This window comes from Oncorhynchus mykiss, chromosome 15 (assembly GCF_057628025.1).
Source record: "Oncorhynchus mykiss isolate SJ-2025 chromosome 15, ASM5762802v1, whole genome shotgun sequence".
Taxonomy (NCBI): domain Eukaryota; kingdom Metazoa; phylum Chordata; class Actinopteri; order Salmoniformes; family Salmonidae; genus Oncorhynchus; species Oncorhynchus mykiss.
Window position 1 is genome coordinate 31,645,770 of NC_143036.1, and position 20,671 is coordinate 31,666,440.

At 43.9% G+C, this 20,671-nt stretch overlaps 1 protein-coding gene across 5 annotated transcripts in view; it reads right to left on the minus strand.

The window, feature by feature from the left end:
- Positions 1-20,671, minus strand: part of ptprn2 (protein tyrosine phosphatase receptor type N2) — a 266,847-nt gene that overhangs the window by 69,234 nt on the left and 176,942 nt on the right. For all 5 annotated transcript variants that reach the window (XM_090199919.1, XM_090199918.1, XM_021563054.3 and 2 more), the window contains exon 11: positions 18,558-18,622. In XM_090199919.1, the coding sequence (XP_090056045.1) occupies positions 18,558-18,622 (65 nt within the window). The remainder of the gene's footprint in view (positions 1-18,557; positions 18,623-20,671) is intronic.

A 20,671-nucleotide genomic window follows, 5' to 3' on the forward strand; every position in this document is an offset into this window, starting at 1 on the left:
GTCCAGGTGTGAATCATAATGATTAACAGTTATGTGTAATGATGAATCCCAGGACTGGTGGTTAGCATTCTGGCGATGTCATACGCCGGAGGGGAGAAACAGGAGAAGATGTGACAGTACCCCCCCTCTGACGTATGGCTCAAGCCGCAGGACAACGCCGACCAAAGGGACGACCCCGAGGACGAGGAGCGGGTCGGTCCGGACGGCGAAGGTAGAAATCATGGATGATGTTGGGGTTCAGAATGTCCACCGGAACCTAACACCGCTCCTCTGGGCCATACCCCTCCCAGTCCACCAGCTACTGGAGCCGGCCCCCACAACATCGGGAATCCAGTAGGGATCAGACAGCGTACACCGGACCCCCCTCAATGTCCAGGGAGGTGTATCGTTGGGGGACAGTATCAGCTAGGGGACCAGGAACCACCGGCCTGAGAAGGGAGACATGAAAAGAGGGTGAGATACGATAGTGACTGGGTAGTTGTAACCTGTACGTCACCTCATTGACCCTCAGGAGAACCTTGAACGACCCTACCAACTGGGGGGCTCAGTTTCTTGTAGGGCAGGTGGAGTGGGAGGTTCCTGGTAGAGAGACAGATGCGGTCCCCAGGATGGAACACAGGAGTCTCATTGCGGTGGTGGTCTGACTGTTCCTTCTGACGATGGGCGGCGCGGTGGAGTCCCACGTGCGAGCCGCTACACACCTCCTCACGCCGGAACCACTCATCTACCGCAGGAGCCGCGGTCTGGCCCGGCATCCACGGGGCCAGGGCCGGCTGGAAACCCAAAACACACTGGAAGAGGGTCAACCCAGTGGAGGAGTGACGTAGGGAGTTCTGGGCGTATTCTGCCCAGGGAAGGAATCGTGCCCACTCATCCTGCAGGTCCTGACAGTGACTCCTAAGGAACCTCCCCAGCCCCTGGTTCATCCTCTCCACCTGTCCGTTGGACTGAGCCCGATACCCAGAAGTGAGGCTGACCGTGACCCCGAACTTCTCCAAGAAGGCCCTCAAAACTTGTGATGTGAATTGGGGGCCACGGTCGGAGACGATGTCCTATGGAAGGCCATAATGCCGGGAGACCTGCTGGAAGAGTGCCTCAGTGACCTGGAGAGCAGTGTGGAGACCAGGAAGAGGGATTAAACCATCAAAACTGGGAAGATCGGATACAAAGTCAATGGATAGAGGTGACCAAGGTCACTGAGGCACATGAAGCGGCAGGAACTTTCTTGCTGGAGCATTCCGGGGGGACTTGGTTTGAGCACATACGGAACAGGAGTTGACATCCTGCACCAAGGTGGGCCACCAGTACTTCTCAGCGATGGAGTTGATGGTGCGAGAAATACCTGGATGTTCAGTGACAACAGCTGTGTGTGCCCAGGTCAGCAGCCGATCCCTTATCCTTGTTGGAACGTAGATGTGCTCGGGAGGACAATTCCGTGGTGCGGGCTCCCTCTAGAGCCTGGCGGATGTCCACATCTATGTCCCAAGCCACTGGACCCACGACTTAGGAGGATGGGATGATGGGTGGAACCTCTCCCGAATCGTGGATACAGGACAGAGAATCGGCCTTGATGTTCTTAGAACCTGGGCGATAGGTCAGCGTGAAGTCGAACCTGGTGAAGAAAAGAGCCCATCTGGCTTGGGGCAGATTCAGTCTCCTCGCTGTCTGCATGTACTCTAGGTTCCGATGGTCGGTGAGGATAACGAATGGTTCCTTGGCGCCCTCCAGCCAGTGTCGCCACTCCTCCAATGCCAACTTCACCGCCAGGAGCTCCCGATCGCTGACGTCGTAATTCCTCTCTGCTGAGGACAGTTTCTTGGAGAAAAAAAAGCACATGGATAAAATTAACGGGTTATCCTGTCTTTGTGACAAAACTGACCCCACGCCCACCTCAGATGCCTCAACCACAAAAGGTAACATGGGATCAGCGTGTTTTAGCAAGGAGGCGGAGGTGAAACGTCTTTGAGAAGACGAAAGGCCTCGTCGGCTGCTGGAGACCACACCAGCCTACGAGGCCCACCCTTGAGGAGGGATGTGAGAGGGGTGGCAATGGCACTAAAGTTCCTGATGAAGCGGCGGTAGAAGTTGGCAAACCCCAAAAACCGTTTGATGACCCCTTGATGGTAGTTGGGACTGGCCATGACCTTACCGCATCTACCTTCTTGTCCTTCATCCTCACTCACTGCCGGCTGATTTGGTAACCCAACAAGGATACAGACCTCTGGTGGGATTGGCACTTCTTTGCCTTGACGAGCAGGTGATTGAACAAGAGGCGTTCCAGGACTGTTCGAACGTGGGTGATGTGATCTTTCAGGTTGGTCGAGAAGAACAGGATGTCATCGATGTATACAGTCACCTGCTGTCCGAGCATGTCCCTGAACACCTCGTTGACGAATGCCTGGAACACTGATGGAGCATTGGCTAAGCCAAAGGGCATAACCAAATACTCATAGTGACCAGACATTGTGCTGAATGCCGTCTTCGACTCATCCCCCTCCCATATGTGGATGAGATTGTAGGCACTCCGCAGGTCCAGTTTGGTGAAGAACTGGGCCCCGCGGAGCTGCTCGATGGTACCAACGGGAGAGGGTACCAATACTTCTCGGTGATGTCATTGAGTCCTCGGCAATCAATACATGGGCGTAATCCTCTCTCCTTTTTGGCCATGAAGAAGCCAGCTGACGCAGGGGACGTGGATGTGCAGAGAAAACCCTGTTGGAGCGTCTCTTGAACGTAATCCTCCATGGCCTGGGTCTCAGCTACAGACAGACGGTAGGTGCGTCTGCGCAGAGTTGTAGCACCGGAAAACAGGTTGATGGCACAGTCCCAGGGGCAATGAGGAGGGAGACAAGTAGCGCGGGTCTTTGAGAATACCTCCTTTAGGTCCTGGTATTCCCCCAGGATGTTGGGCTGAAGGGCAACCATAGGACTCAACCGATGTGGAACCACAGGGGACAGCGAAGCAGGTCTTCCAGCATTCAGGTGACCAGTCTGATTTTCAGCCTCGACCATGAGATGATAGGGTTAAGGCGTTGGAGCCAAGGGAGGCTGAGGATGATTTTGTGACCTGGTGCACACCTGAAGAAAGAGATGCTCACCTGGTGATTGGACTGCACGGTGAGGGTGAGTGGTTGAGTGATGTGTGTGATGGTCCCAGAGCCTAATGGCTGACAGTCGAGTCCTTGAACCGGAAAAGGAGAGGAGAGAGGATAGATGGTAATGTTGAGGGAGGAGGCAAGGGTCTGATCCATAAAGTTTCCACCAGCGCCAGAATCCACTAAAGCTGTAGACACAGTACATGAGGGACAGTCAGCCAGAGTGATGGACACCAAAAAGAGTCTAGCAGCACCGGAATCTGGAAAACTTACTCCTGGACCAGGGGATGGAATGTCACATTTCTGTCCCTCTGCTCTAGTGGATCCCGGATTCTGAGGTACTGGACACCGCTGGAGCTTGTGTGCTCTTTGCCCACAGTACAGACATAGCCCCAGCTGTATCTGTCTGCGCCGTTCTGCCGCGGAAAGGCGTGTGACCCCTACCTCCATGGGTTCTGGCTCTGATCCCGAGTACTCGCCAAAGGAGGGAGAGAAGCAATGAGAATGCCGACGCTCCCGTAGAAGGTTATCCAGGTGGATGGCCATCGCAATGACTGCGTCCAGGGTGAGGTTGTCGTCCTGACAGGCCAGTTCCGTCTGGACCTCCTCGCGCAGACCTCTTCTGAATAGCGTGCGACGTGCCGGCTCATTCCATCCACTGGAAGCTGCTACTGTCCGGAAGGTGAGCACATAGCCGACTGATTCCCCTGCTGTAGTTGAAGCAGACGCTCACCTCCCCCTCTGTGGGTTGATCAAAAATGCATTTAAACAGAGCAATGAACCCCTCGTAAGAATCTAGTTCCTCCTGTCCTCTCTCCCAAGCAGCACACACCCATCCCAATTCCCGCCCGGTCAGCAGAGAAATAACCGTGGCAACCTTAGACCTCTTGGTGGTGGGGGCTCCCAACTGGTGTGAAAAATACAGGGAGCTCTGAAGGAGGAAGCCACGGCATTTGCATGGTGTACCGTCGTATTTATCCAGGAGGGATAGACGGGCATCGCTGACCTGAGCGGGATGCTGGATGGGCCATTGTGCTGGCTCCATGGGTAGACTGGCTCTAGAGTATCCTCCGATGCTGGGCTGCAACATCTCTCGGGGATGTTTGAGACGCTGCAGACTACGGAGAACCTCTTCCATGGCTGTCCCCAGTTGATTCAGCTGGTTATGGTGTTTGTCGCCCGTCTGAGAGATTTCAGACTTTCCTGCTGCTTCCATAGTTTGAGTTGGTATTCTGTAATAACAGCGCTGCGAGTCGGAGAGCAGGTGAAACGTTTAAGAAAACAACAAAACCAGAAAAGAGACAATTCCATGTGGCTATACGCCAGTACACAAGAATAATACCAACTGGTGAGAAAACATAAGAGAGTGACATGTAAAGAGGAGGAAATTATGAAGGTAATGAAGTCCAGGTGTGAATCATAATGATTAACAGGTGCGCCTAATGATGAGTGCCAGGTGTGCGTAATGATGAATCCCAGGACCGGTTGTTAGTATTCTGGCGACGTCGTATGCCGGAGGGGGTGAGCAGGAGAAGATGTGACATATGGCAAACAGAAATCAAACCGGATGGATATCAGAAATAGATGGGAGAGGCTGAGGATGGAGGAAGGGCGGGAGTAAAAACAAACAAAATAGAACTATAGTAAAACAGACTGTCCAATTTTTTTTATATAGTATCTATAATCTGGAAGAAGAGGCCTAAGCATTGCTGTGAAAAAGTTTAGAAAGTTAGAAAGTAATAAAGGAAAATATATTTAAAGAAAATATGTACAGTATATAGTCGTGGCCAAAAGTTTTGAGAATGACACAAATATTCATTTCCACAAAGTTTGCTGCTTCAGTGTCTTTAGATATTGTTGTCAGATGTTACTATGGAATACTGAAGTATAATTATAAGCAATTCATAAGTGTCAAAGGCTTTTATTGACAATTACATGAAGTTGATGCAAAGAGTCAATATTTGCAGTGTTGACCCTTCTTTTTCAAGATCTCTGCATTCCGCCCTGGCATGCTGGCAATTAACTTCTGGGCCACATCCTGACTGATGGCAGCTCATTCTTGCATAATCAATGCTTGGAGTTTGTCAGAATTTCTGGGTTTTTGTTTGTCCACCCACCTCTTGAGGATTGACCACAAGTTCTCAATGGGATTAAAGTCTGGGGAGTTTCCTGGCCATGGACCCAAAATATTGATGTTTTGTTCCCAGAGCCACTTAGTTATCACTTTTGCCTTATGGCAAGGTGCTCCATCATGCTGGAAAAGGCATTGTTCGTCACCAAACTGTTCCTGGATGGTTGGGAGAAGTTGGTCTCGAAGGATGTGTTGGTACCATACTTTATTCATGGCTGTGTTCTTAGGCAAAATTGTGAGTGAGCCCACTCCCTTGGCTGAGAAGCAACCCCACACATGAATTATCTCAGGATGCTTTACTATTTGCATGACACCTTGTCTTCTCCGGACAAGCTTTTTTCCGGATGCCCCAAACAATCGGAAAGGGGAGTTATCAGAGAAAATGACTTTGACAGTCCAATCCCTGTTCCTCAGCAGTCCAAGTCCTGTACATTTAGCAGAATATCAGTCTGTCCCTGATGTTTTTCCTGGAAAGAAGTGGCTTCTTTGTTGCCCTTCTTGACTCAAGGCCATCCTCCAAAAGTATTCGCCTCACTGTGCGTGCAGATGCACTCACACCTGCCTGCTGCCATGCCTGAGCAAGCTCTGTACTGGTGGTGCCCCGATCCCGCAGCTGAATCAACTTTAGGAGACGGTCCTGGCACTTGCTGGACTTTCTTGGGTGCCCTAAAGCCTTCTTCACAACAATTGAACCGCTCTGCTTGAAGTTCTTGATGATCCGATAAATGGTTGATTTAGGTGCAATATTACTGGCAGAATTATCCTTGCCTGTGAAGCCCTTTTTGTGCAAAGCAATGATGACGGCAAGTGTTTCCTTGCAGGTAACCATGCTTGACAGAGGAAGAACAATGATTCCAAGCATCAGCCTCCTTTTGAAGCTTCCAGTCTGTTATTCAAACTCAATCAGCATGACAGAGTGATCTCCAGCCTTGTCCTCGTCAACACTCACACCTGTGTTAACGAGAGAATCACTGACATGATATCAGCTGGTCCTTTTGTGGCATAACATTCTGGAGTATATGCAAATTGCCATCACACAAACTGAGGCAGCAGACTTTGTGAAATTCTCAAAACTTTTGGTCACAACTGTATATATGTATATGTATTTATATGTATTTACATGTATGTATGCATGTATGTATGTATGTATGTATGTATGTATGTATGTATGTATGTATGTATGTATGTATGTATGTACAGTTGAAGTCAGAAGTTTACATACACCTTTAAACTCAGTTTTTCACAATTCCTGACATTTAATCCTAGTAAGAATTCCTTATCTTAGGTCTGTTTGGATCACCACTTTATTGGAAGAATGTGAAATGTCAGAATAAGAGTAGAGATAATTATTTCTTTCAGCTTTTATTTCTTTCATCACATTCCCAGTGGGTCAGAAGTTTACATACACTCAATTCACATTTGGTAGCATTGCCTTTAAATTGTTGAACTTGGGTCAAACGTTTCTGATAGCCTTCCACAAGCTTCCCACAATAAATTGGGTGAATTTTGGCCCATTCCTCCTGACAGAGCTGGTCTAACTGAGTCAGGTTTGTAGACCTCCTTGCTTGCACACTCTTTTTCAGTTCTGCCCACACATTTTCTATGGGATTGAGGTCAGGCAAACTTCTGACACACTGGAATTGTGATACAGTGAATTATAAGTGAAATAATCTGTCTGTAAACAATTGTTGGAAAAGTTACTTGTGTCATACACAAAGTAGATGTCCTAATTGTCCAACCTATAGTTTGTTAACAATAAATTGGTGGAGTGGTTGAAAAATTAGTTTTAATGACTCCAACCTAAGCCTAAATTATATGTAAACTTCCGACTTCGACTGTACATTTTCAGGTATTACATGTTTCTAATTTTGACAGAAAGTGGTTTCATTTCAAGTTAAGAGTGTACTGTTAGCTAGGTAATGTTACTAGTATGATCTTATTATTCGTATCTCAGAGCCATTTGCTTGGATAATTATAGCCTAATGTTAGCTAGCTAACATTGAACATGGTTGGTTAGCTACCTGCAGATTCATGCAGAGAAGTAACGTCATGAGTTGGGATTATGATTAATTGTTTAGCTAGCTAGCTTGCTACATGTCTTAACAATAGACTCCACTATGCAAGTATCCATTTCAATAGAATGTCACTGCAACAACTCTTGATAGACGGTAGCTAGTAAATTCGCTCTGGCTATCTATTCCGATTTCAGACCATGAGTAAAATAGTCTAGCTAGCTATTCTCAGATATTACACATTTCAAATTTTGACATTAAGTTTTTTCATTTCAAGTTAGTGTAGTGTTAGCTAGCTAGCTAACATTAGCTGGCTGGCTTGCTAGCTAACGTTACGTGTATGATCTTATTATTCGTATCTCAGAGCCATTTGCTTGGCTAGTTATAGCCTAATAATAGCTAGCTAACATTGAACCTGGTTGGTTAGCTACCTGCAGATTCATGCAGAGAAGTAACGTCATGAGTTGGGATTATGGTTCATTGTTTAGCTAGCTAGCTACATGTCTTAACAAAAAACTCCACTATGTTAGTAACCATTTCAGGTGCGTTCATAAATTCTGTCTGGACATTTACTCTCGAGTGTGCCAGAGTGCAGAAGAACTGAATAACTTACAAACGCTCAACACCTGTTGAATATAGCAGGTGTCAGTAAACGTCGGCAAACATTTTTAATTGTTGCCAGCAGCACAGTTACAGTCACTAACGCTCTGGATAACATGAAAACAGCCTAACCAGCACTGCTAGGGTGAGTAAAATGGTCAGAGTGGGGCGTTCTCTCATTTGTGTCTGGAAGTAACTAGCAAGCTAGCCAATGTTAGCCAGTTAGCTTTGGTGCTTTACTGCCGTTGTGAGGTCAGAACGTTCGGATCAACCCTACTCAGAGCATTGATGACTGCAACTGTGCTGTCAGATTGTCTGTTTGTAAATTCAGAGCATTTCGCTCTCGGACCATTTAGAGCGCACACTACTACTCGCCTAACCAGCTCTGCTAGTGTGAGTAGTGTTCAGTGAGCTGTTCTCTCATTTGTGTCTGGAAGTAGCTAGCAGGTTAACTTGGGAGCTTGGCTGCTGTTGTTAATACAGAACGCTCGGATCAACCCTTAAAGAGATGGGTGGGGCTAAAGCTTAAGAGGGTGTGAACGATGCTGAATGGGTGTAGACAAAGAAGAGCTCTCCAGTAGTCGTAGTACCAAAACGTTGATCAACTTTCAAAGCAGAATTACAGTTCCTCAACTGTAGTGTATGAAATACAATTTTCGAGCTCTGAGTCTCTACTTTTATCTCTACTTTTTGTGTAAAAAAACAATTTCAAATTTTGCTACATAAGACCGATTTGAGCTGGTCGTCACATTTTGACTCTCGGGGCTGGTGATCAATAACGGTAGGTCACAGGCAGACAAATAAAATATCCTTATGATTTGTGGAGTCCCGGCTTTCGGTGCATATCAATGTATTCTGTGTTTATTTCGTTTATGCTTCACAATGCTAACCGGAATGTAGGTAGCAGCCATCTTGAAATTAGGTCATCGGCTCGGCCTGCATTATAAATTTGTATGCCCATATATGGTAGTAAGTTATACCAAAGACTTGAAGGCACCGATCAATAGCCAATATACACAGCTTTCCGAAGACACCCTGCTTTTGAAGATAGGGGCTACCGTTCTCATACCAGACTGAATTGAATAAAACAAATCAAATAGGGTCCCCAAATATGGGGACTTTACATTTAAAAGTTCCATTTAAAATCTTTGTCAATCCAAATGCCCAAATATTTATAGGCGGGAACCCGATCGATGGGAGAACCATCCAACGAATAAATATGTAGTTCATCTGAAACATTTCTGTGAGAATCAGAGAACAACATATCATTAGCCCGCATTAAGTGCAAGTTTTAAACCAACCAGGGCTTTCTGTAAGGCAACAATGTCAGATTGCAGCTCTAACATAGTCTGGTCAACAGTTGGGGCAAAGGCATACATAATAGTGTCATATTCATACAGATGAATTGTCCAAGATTTAATAGATAGACCAATATTATTTATATAAATTCTAAAGAGAACTGGTCCCAATACTGACATAATTTGGAAATTGAAAGGTAGTTATCTAAGTCAGAAAGATCTCCTCCTTTATGTTAGGGGAGGACATGTGCCGCCTTTTAGATCTCGGGGATAACATCAGAAACAATTGTCAATTAAGAAATATAGGCCAATGTTTCTGCAATAAGTCGGGCAGAGAGCTGCAGTAAGAAGGGATCAAGTGAATCAGCGTCTATGGATTTTGTAACATCAATCTTTAGCAAAGCACTTAATACACCATAGACATCAAATGGATAAAATGGAAATAAGGTATGTGGGTCTGTTTGTGCATCATTCGCTACAATCTGTTTTGAGATGACTAAAGGACTCCCTCTAGTGAAATGAGATGAATTTTCAGAGACAATCCTTTCAAACAGGTGGCCAACTGAAGCAAAATGGTTATTAAAAGCACCACAAATTCCCATCTTGTCTGGTATGGGACCAAAACCTGCAGGGGCAACGAAGGGGTGGAGTTTTGTTTCAAAGATTTGACATCTTTCCAGAAATTAGCTGTATTACCACCACTCTCCGATACACAATTCAAGGAATATGTTGATTTAGCTTTTCTAACCAGAGAAAGGGGAAAGGGGGATACCTAGTCAGTTGTACAACTGAATGCCGGCAACTGAAATGTGTCTTCCAAATTTAACCCAACCCCTCTGAATCAGAGGTGCGGAGGGCTGATTTAATCGACATCCACATCTTTGATGCCCAGGGAACAGTGGGTTAACTGCCTTGCTCAGGGGCAGAACGACAGATTTTTACCTTGTCAGCTCGGAGATTCGATCCAGCAACCTTTCAGTTAATGCCCCAACGCCCAAGGCTACCTGCCGCCCCAATAGATAGACATCTATTTCTCAAATGTCTGAAGGACTGCCAATCAGAATCAGTCAGTCTAGCCTTAGCCCAAGCTAAATATATTTCCTGTAATTTCTTAGACAATTCATACATGAACCAAGGATTAGATCTGTATTTTAACCTTAGCCTTTTGTACGGCGCATGTTTATCTGCAACAGAGTTAAACATGGAAATAAAAGGGCCTGATCAGAGTCAGTGATAGTTGACACAACCCAACAGTCACTCAGACAAAACATTTTGCTCATTAAAATTCCAGAAATGTATCTTTGTAAAAATACGTGAGGGAGATTTATGTATCTGTATCTGTTATGCAGGCAACAGGACAATGGTCACTGAATTTATTAGCAAATGTCCCATTGGCTGTATATTTAGGAGGGGCTTTTGCTTTAAAAATATTTAGAAGGGTAGATTTTTCAGGGTGTTTAAAGTTGAGGCTAGTTGGTTTAGTTATCTGCTGAGTTAGATGTAGCTCAGTACAAATATCTTTCAGCGTATCAAATACTGGCATCAACCAATCCAGATTAAGATAACCCAACATTAATAATTCTGATTGCGCAGAGTTAGACAGCAGGTCAGACAATTTGCTCAGACATGCTCCGGAGCTTTGGCGACTACTAAGTATTTTTTAAGTACTCCCCCCGCTTTGGGCTGGATGTGTCAATATGTAGTTCATAATGCATAATCTATGAGTAGAATTCCTCTTTTACCTCAATTAGCCACAAGATCCCTAGTTTGAACGTAACTGTTTGACTTGAAGCTGTACTGCGCCATTTCCCCTACGTGGGCCAGTCCCCTAGCAATTTGAGTTCAACCAATGAGCTTCAGCCCCTCGCCACATGAGTGACAGTTAGCAACATGCACATAATGCACCCACAGCAGGGCAGCGAGAGAGCAATGACGTGGTGCACAGATCTGCACATACAGTATGTGAAGTAGTATGCGATTTTCGGGGACCACCTTTGGCTCATGAGTGCTACTATTAGAACTAATGGGAAAAAAGTATACAAAAGTACAGGAGAATGCCTGTAAGAGAAATTTTACATTTTACATTTTCAATCTGATACAAGAGGATTCTGTTAAGGTTGTGTTTAAATTGCACCCTAATCTCCCACATTGTAATCTCATTCATTAGACATTCATTAGACAGACATTTGTTTGAGGTGTTTCTCTACTAAAAGTCTACTAAATCAAATTTGCCAGTAATATACTACAGTGTTGAGACCTGGCTGTGGCAGAGAGAGCAGATAACAGCCATTAGAGATAGTGTTTCTGCTGAGGCTGTTAAGGTGTGAAGGACATGCGCCATTGGTTGTTGAAGCAACAGATAAATGTGTGTGTCCTGCTGCCGACGAAGAGGTTTACACGTGCTGATAAAAGCTTTCAAGGTCAGAGCTCTATAGAGGGTGTTTGTTATGCATCCCAAATGGCACCCTATTCTCTTTATATTGCAGTTTTTTTTGACCAGGGCCCAGATTTCTGACCTAGGCTAATAAACTCAATCATCCTCCACTGACTTTATTTTATGTTATTAGGGCATAGTAAACACCTTATAAATACATTGTAGGTGATTAATAAGTGCTAACATAAAGTGCTGTCATAAAAATACAACACCTTGAAAATACAACACCTTGAAAATACAATACTTTGGGAATAGGGCTTTGTATCCCATTGTAGCAATATTATTTTCACAACTCATAGATATGCAGCAGTGCTACCTGGCACCCCCTGTTCCAACACCCTAAACCTATTTGTTGACACAAGTGCTGTATTTACAGCTGTTTAAAAGTTGCAAATGAGAAGATGAGTGTGAACACAGGGCAACATGTCACTTTACTAGTCCCTCAGAAAGCAACACCTTCAGTCTCACCTCCTCACAGTCCTAACAAATAACTACTTTTATTATTTCCCCAATTACTTTCCCAATCTTTCCCCAAATGTATTTTAATCGTATTGTACCTATTTAACTAGGCAAGTCAGTTAAGAACAAATTCTTATTTTCAATGACGGCCTAGGAACGGTGGGTTAACTGCCTTGTTCAGGGGGCAGAACGAACCTTTCGGTTTACAAGTCCAACGCTCTAACCACTAGGCTATCCAAAGTTGAATCTGGCATTCCTCAAGGTTATGTGCTTGGACGCCTTTTCATTTTCTCTATTGTTTTCTCTTTAAAATGTTTTTATTATGCAAATACTGTTGTAAAAAAAAATAAAAAATAACAGGATCAGTGTTTAAAATGAAAAGGTCTGTTAATATTTGTTTTTACATTTCAGAACACGTTTACAGCCAAACTAGATTGAAAATTAGCTAAATGAAAAGTACTTAAAAGGTGCAATATGTAGAAACTGCTTTGGTATGCTCTGCTCCAGAGAGTAGCAAACGGCACCCTATTCCCTATATAGTGTACTACTTTTGACCAGGGTTACATAGGACACTGGTCAAGAGTAGAGCACTATGTTGAAAATAGGGTACCATTCAGGACTCAGGCTATTATGTGCCCATTATTGTTGATCATACTGCATATTCAGTAAGACTATCATTTACATGTTCAAATATTTTCCAATGGCATTGCTCTTAAGCTTGCCCGCACACTCCTTATGGTGCAGGAAATTGTCAAGAAAGCCTCCAAATCCAGTTGCCAGAGGTCATTTGTGCCCGTGACCTTTCACTGAGATTAGTTTTGCACATGCTTCCCCAGGACTCTTATTGGGAGAGACCATGAGTGCTTTCCTACATTCTAAGATGGTGGCATTTACTGGCGACATTTCCTCCTCCTTGACATATGATGGGATTATATACTAATGTTTATTTCTCTGCATCCACTTCTGTTAAGTGGCTGAGAGAAATCGAATAGAAATCCTTAAAGCGAAAGCCATCACAAGTAAACAGACACAATGATACACAGACCACAAACACACCCCCTTACACAAAAACCACACGATTTCACATGTGGAAATTCACATTTTCACAGCTGTAGTTTCATGTTATCACATTAACTTTACATAAGTTCACATATGATCATATGAAAACGTGTTTTTGGAACACTCCACGTGTTCACGTGAAATTCATGTGTTTTTTTCTGTAAGGGATGTGAACACAGATGTATACAGATGTGTACAAGTCTCGTTAATGTATGTTATGTGCATAGACACATAGACATCCCTAACAGCACACATCATATGCAAAACATGCACACGTGCGTGCACGTACAAATGCACACACACACGCATGCACACACGCACACATGCACACACGCACACAACCCTGTGCGGAGATCCCTGCCTGCCATATATAATTTACAATTGGTGGTTGAATAATCAGTTGACGTGCAGCTCAGGGAGTTCTGTGGTTAATGAGTGCCTCTCCACATAAGCAGTTTACAGGAGTTATCGAAAACATGAGGCTTCTGTCAAAATGTCAATGAATCTCAATTTACCCACAAACTTAATCACATGGGGAAGGTTTAATGCGGGCAGGCAACTATAAACGCCCAGCTTCCTCTTCCTAAAGCCTGTCGCATGCTTCCCAGTCTAAACAGTTTGTGCACATATTATGACGACATTTTGTGACATTTTTGTTCGTTTTGGTATTCGGGAGGTTTATTTTCCGGCTGTTCACGCACAATGTTTTTCATGAGGCAAGTCCAAGTTTGGTAGCCGAATTCTATGCCCCTTCATCAGTGATTGAGCAACATTAGGGATGGGAACTATGGATGGGATTCTTCAATGAAGTGTTTGCTGTCATTCAAGGAGAGAGAGGAGAGAGTGCAGCAGCTAGGCCCTAATGTCTGCAGTACACTACTAGTTTTCATGCACATTTTTTGACTTGCAGCAAACATCTTAGCTAGATGTAAAATTGCACGACTAAGAGCTCCTCGGCAAATAAGTCCAAATTAATTACAGAATATTTTGAGGACGTGTTATGGCTATGCTGTTGCTACAGTGGCTCAAGAGGGACAAACGAGTAATATTGCTGCTTTTTTCTTGTTTTTCAAGCAAAGGTCTTTAGGGAGTATGCGAGCACAGAGGTTTGCTTTACCATAGCTGAGTTCTGCTAGGAGCAAACCGAACCTATGTATGAGGATGCCTTTACACTGTATTCAGATGTACTGATAAAAAAGACAACTGGTACGCTGATAAACACATATTCTTAAAAAAACAGCCATTCATGTAAAAGCAATGATTTTAAAATAACACTGATCAAATGAGAAACCATTGGTGATCTTGTTGTTTTGAAGAACACGATATATGGTCTTCCACTGTGATGGTGCCACCTTTTAACATCCATTTTGTGATTAATTATTTATCATATTTTTCTTTTCTTTTCAGGAAGAGATAATGACAGCATCATCCTCTCACCTGGGGATAGGCCGAGGGGTGTGAGGAGGGGTGTTTGTGAATTGGGGAGGGGTGTGGGTGGTGACACCAGGGGCGGCAGCTGTCTGTCAGGACTCCCTAGGCAACCCAGCGAGGACGTCTGACCGAGACCCCCCCCCCCCCAACCCCGCCCTGTCCCCCAGCCACTTACCCACCCGTCCCCCTCCTCAGAACCCCCACTGGTAGCAGTCACACTGTGTCTATGTCTGCATACTGCTGGCTAGCGCAAACCATTGCATCAGGAGTCTGCAACCCTCAGGTCCTGCGCCATCTCTCGCTCGTTCACGTTCTCTCTCTCTCACACTCACACTCCAGATGCGTAGTGACTCCTCGACCCCTCCTGAACACGAACAGGACGGGAGGATGAAAAGTGGAGAGGATGCACAGTCACGGAGCTCTGTGTGCCTTTTAGGAACATCTCTCCACAAAACGGAAGGCTGCTGAAACTGTATGGTATGATCTGTACTAGAGGCTGATTCTCCAACTGGCTGCCTGGTGGTGCTGTGAGGTCTATGCACATTTATATTCTCTGTAGGATTTTCATTTACTGTCAATGTCGACATTTCACATCCCTAGTGAAAAACAATATGATGATAGAGTGCTGGAATTGAGATGAACAAAAATATTGTATATATTAGGCTTTCTACCACCCCTCTCCTATTACCCCTCTTGCCCCTCTCGATTTTCCCTAAGATAGTTTTTCACACATTCGCAGGAGTGCTGTTACAGTATGGAGACACTAACGTGATCTGGACAGCAAGCAATCGCCTTGATAAAACGTAACGGCAACTTAAATTACTTACAAAATGTCATGCTTATTAAAGTGTAATTACCTAAAGAGTGTGGCAAATTTAGCTAATGAGTTGCAAAACAGGGATATTTGTAAGAAAACGGGTTCTGGAAAATCTATAGGAGGACCAGATATTGTGAAGTCTACCGATTAGCGTTCCATCTCCTCACTTTGACATTGGCTTATCTTCGTCGACATCTTCTGCTATCGACGTCCGTGGTATCAGGACATCTTCCTAAGCTGTTTTGTCATTTGTCCCCTTTTTTAACAAAGATAGACAGGGCGAGGACAGGACGGAGAGGCTCTGTCTGTGTGCCAAATTGCACCATATTCCCTATGTAGTGCACTACTTTAGACCGGAGCCCAATGAGGAAGCACCCTGTGTCAGCTCCACTCTCAATACTCTTAAGGACACCAGGTTGGTTGGTTCCATGCAAGAACAGGCACTCTCCGATGTAAGCCTGTGCTATAGTGGAGGACTCCTCCAATTTGATTGGATCTCTTACGACATGATATAAACCCCATAACATCTAACTGGTTGTGCCTTTATTAACTTATTCTCATTTACTTTCTTTGTCAATTTATGCACACATTTCTGTTGTGTTTTGAAGGCTAATGCATAGTTACTGACACATACACAGGCGCACACACACACACACCGTCTGTCTCTGATTTCACACTCCTGAGGTTAAAGATAGATCCCGCCCTCACTCTGGTTTCCGCAGAGAACTTATTTTTTTTTTTTTTACATTTTTCCATAATTTAACTAGGCAAGTCAGTTAAGAACAAATTCTTATTTTCAATGACGGCCTATGAACAGTGGGTTAACTGCCTGTTCAGGGGCAGAACAACAGATTTGTACCTTGTCAGCTCGGGGGTTTGAACTTGCAACCTTCCGGTTACTAGTCCGGTTACTAGAACGTGTGACAGAGTTGGCCATAGGAGGACAGTGAGTGTAGCGTTGACCGAGGAAAACGGTCCCGACTATGTTATGCCTGTTGCCATTGACGACGGCAGCAGCACACAGGCCACATCCATTTAGTTCCCAGCATGCCTCGTGATAATCTTCATGGCTCACAGTGCCATGTCTGTCTCATTTCCATAGAAAAACTCATTTAGACGCGGGTCTGCTAGGAGGACTCCAGCGCATCAATGGCTGCTTGATTAGACCCTCACCTCCAATATGCACATTGCTAGCTACATTTGAATATTTACTAGCAGCGTCACCAATGAATGAATGCACATCTCCCCTGCTCTCATGCCCACGCTCATCTTAAGTATACTTCTGCACTGCTCTTAATTTTGGGCAGCCACAGAGTGACAGCTCTCCAGATAATCCGCTTACTGTTCCTTCCCTGAGCCACTATCATCGGCTATTTAAAGTGTCAAAACGCACTGCGCTTTGTCTTGTTGTTCTTTATCCTCCATGGGAACCAACGATGCCAAGGAGGACAGGAAATGAATACAGAAGACGTGTATCAAAGCGACACGTTTAACAGGAAACTACATTTGGCATTCATTTCGGCTCAAGATCAATGTCTGGTTGCATAATGGCAGCCTCATAACGGATGCAGGCGGTATGGATGGTAGCAGAAGGGAGCGTGGTGATTAAATGCCAAGTTGCCACATCTGGAGCCATATCCCTGGAGAACACCCCAGTCAAATCAAATCAGAGCACAGTGTAAAGAGATCTGGAACATTCCAGGTTTGGTTAAGTTCCTTTACAATGATGTTGCATGTTGGGGTGTTGGGAGGACAAGCTCAGTATTCTCTTTAGGGATTTTACTCGGTAAGATATAACGATGCAATCGCACAAAAATTGTATTCAATATACAGTTGAAGTCGGAGGTCTACATACAGCTTAGCCAAATACATTTAAACTCAGTTTTTCACAATTCCTGACATTTAATCCTAGTAAAAATTCCTTGTCTTAGGTCAGTTAGGATCACCACATTATTTTAAGAATGTGAAATGTCAGAAATATTGTAGAGAGAATGATTTATTTCAGCTTTTATTTCTTTCATCACATTCCTAGAGGGTCAGACGTTTACATACACTCATACACTTAGTATTTGGAAGCATTGAGTTTAAATTGTTTAACTTCCACAAGCTTCCCACAATAAGTTGGGTGAATTTTAGCCCATTCCTCCTGGCAGAGCTGGTGTAACTGAGTCAGGTTTTTTAGGCCTCCTTGCTCGCACACGCTTTGTCAGTTCTTCCCACAAATGTTCTATAGGATTGAAGTCAGAGCTTTGTGATAGCCACCCCAATACCTTGACTTTGTTGTCCTTAAGCCAATTTGCCTCAGCTTCGGAAGTTTGCTGGGGGTCATTGTCCATTTCTGGGGGCTTCCCCCTTTTTCCTCAGGTTATGTCGATATAGGACTTGTTTACTGTGGATATTGATACTTTTGTACCTGTTTCCTCCAGCATCTTCACAAGGTTCTCTGCTGTTGTTCTGGGATTGATTTGCACTTTTCGCACCAAAGTACGTTCATCTCGGGGAGACAGAATGCATCTCCTTCCTGAGCGGTATGATGGCTGTGTGGTCCGATGGTGTTTATACTTGTGTACTGTTGTTTGTACAGATGAACGTGGTAACTTCAGGCATTTGGAAATTGCTCCCAAGGATGAACCAGACTTGTGGAGGTCTACAATTTTTTTTCTGAGGTCTTGCCCGATATCTTTTGATTTTCCCATGATGGCACTGAGTTTAAAGCTAGGCCTTGAAATACATTCACAGGTACACCTCCAATTGACTCAAATGATGTCAATTAGCCTAACAGAAGCTTCTAAAGCCATGACATTATTTTCATGGATTTTTCCAAGCTGTGTAAAGGCAGAGTCAACTTAGTGTATGTAAACTTCTGACCCACTGGATTTGTGATACAGTGAATTATAAGTGAAATAATTTGTCTGTAAACAATTGTTGGAAAAATTACTTCCGTCATGCACAAAGTAGATGTCCTAACGAACTTAACAAAACTATAGTTTGTTAACAAGAAATTTATGGAGTGGTTGAAAAACGAGTTTTAATGACTCCAACCTAAGTGTATGTAAACTTCCGAATTAAAAATAATCTATTTTCTGTTCCACATGGATGTAGTCAGTGCTAGATGTTCCCAGCACAGAAATATAATAATTAGAAAGGGCATCCCCATTTAAGTCAATGATTATAGTTCTGTGGTTCCCATCTTATTAGATAGATGATGAAACAGGACTTACATCGCTGACTCCAGCCTCCAGGATCTTCACACCTGTCTCCTTCTCCAGCTGCTTCTTCTGCTGAACTACATGGTGAGAAACATAAAAAATGCAAGAGTTATGTGTGAGTGTAATTGTTATGTACAGTACCAGTCAAAAGTTTGGACACACCTACTCATTCAAGGGGTTTTCTTTATTTTTACTTTATTCTACATTGTATAATAATAGCGAAGACATCAAAACTATGAAATAACACTTATGGAATCATGCAGTAACCAAAAAAGTGTAAAACAAATCAAAATATATTAGATTCTTCAAAGTAGCCACCCTTTTCCTTGATAATAGCTTTGCACGTGTTTGGCATTCTTTCAACCAGCTTCACCTGGAATGCTTTTCCAACAGTCTTGAAGGAGTTCCCACATATGCTGAGCACTTGTTGGCTGCTTCACTCTGCGGTCCAACTCATCCCAAACCATCTCAATTGGGTTGAGGTCGGCTGATTGAGGCAGTACTCCATAACTCTTCTTCTTGGTCAAATAGTTTTTACACAGCCTTGAGGTGTGTTGGATCATTGTCCTGTTTGAACAACAAATGATAGTCCCACTAAGCGCAAACCAGATGGGTTGGCGTATCGCTGCAGAATGCTGTGGTAGCCATGCTGGTTAATTGTGCCTTGAATTGTAAATAAATCACCAAAAGTGTTACCAGCAAAGCACTCCCACACCATCACACCTCCTCCTCCATGCTTCACGGTGGGAACCACACATGCGGAGATAATCTGTTCACCTACTCTGCGTGTCACAAAGACACGTTTGGAACCAAAAATCTCAAATTTGGACACATCAGACCAAAGGACAGATTTCCACCGGTCTAATGTCCATTGCTCGTGTTTCTTGGCCCAAGCAAGTCGCTTCTTATTATTGGTGTCCTTTAGTAGTGGTTTCTTTGTAGCAATTCGACCATGAAGGCCTGATTCACGCAGCATTTATTTGGGCTGCAACCCTGGGTCTTCCTTTCCTGTGGCGGTCCTCATGAGAGCCAGTTTCATCATAGCACTTGATGTTTTTTGCGACTGCCCTTGAAATGTTCTGCATTGACTGACCTTCATATCTTAAAGTAATAATGGACTGTCGTTTCTCTTTGCTTATTTGAGCTGTTCTTGCCATAATATGGACTTGGTATTTTACCAAAAAGGACTACCTTCTGTATACCTCCGCTACCTTGTCACAACACAACGGATTGACTAAAACGCATTAAGGAAAGAAATTCCACAAATTCACTTTTAACAAGGCACACCTGTTAATTGAAATGCATTCCAGGGACTACCTCATGAAGCTGGCTGAGAGAATGCCAAGAGTGTGCAAAGCTGGCAACCACGCAAAGGGTGGCTACTTTGAAAAATCTCAAATATAAAATATATTTTGATTGTTTAACACTTTTTTGGGTTACTACATGAGTCATGTGTTAATTCATAATTTTGATGTCTTCACTATTATTCTACAATGTAGAAAATAGCAAAAAATAAAGAAAAACCCAGAAACCCAGGAATGACTAGGTGTCCAAACTTTTGACTGGTACTGTATATATCTATTTTTTTAGCTGTGTTTTAGTGAGAGGAATGAATGGCGCAGAAGAACACGTTTGACCTTCCAGTTCTATAATGGAACAGGAGACTGGGAGAAAGAGTGTGTGACAGTGTAAGTGTGTATTAAAGATAGATTCATTCTCTCACAGTTTATTGTGAAACGTTTCTACCCGAAGCTCTTCGTCAGCCTATAACTCCAACTCAAACTCCAAACTCATCAGTGACTGTTCAAAGTCACACTTACTGTTGGCTAAGGTACACCAGATTAGATTTTGAAAGAGTTTGCACAACCACCCTACATGATCACAGAATACCCTACAGTACAGTGTCTAGAGCACATACAGTATGTGGAGTGGAGATTTTCTTGTGACTTTGCTCTGAGGACTTTTTTTGGGGGGGGGGGGGGTAGTTAGCCTTAAAGTGGTTTAGGGGCCAGACCTTTGCACACAGTCAGCTGCTGAGGCACCAGTGAATGTTTACATTGTTAAATTATTTTAAATGTAAAAGTGCTAGTTGATGTACTGCATAATTCATTGTTATTGGTTCTTGC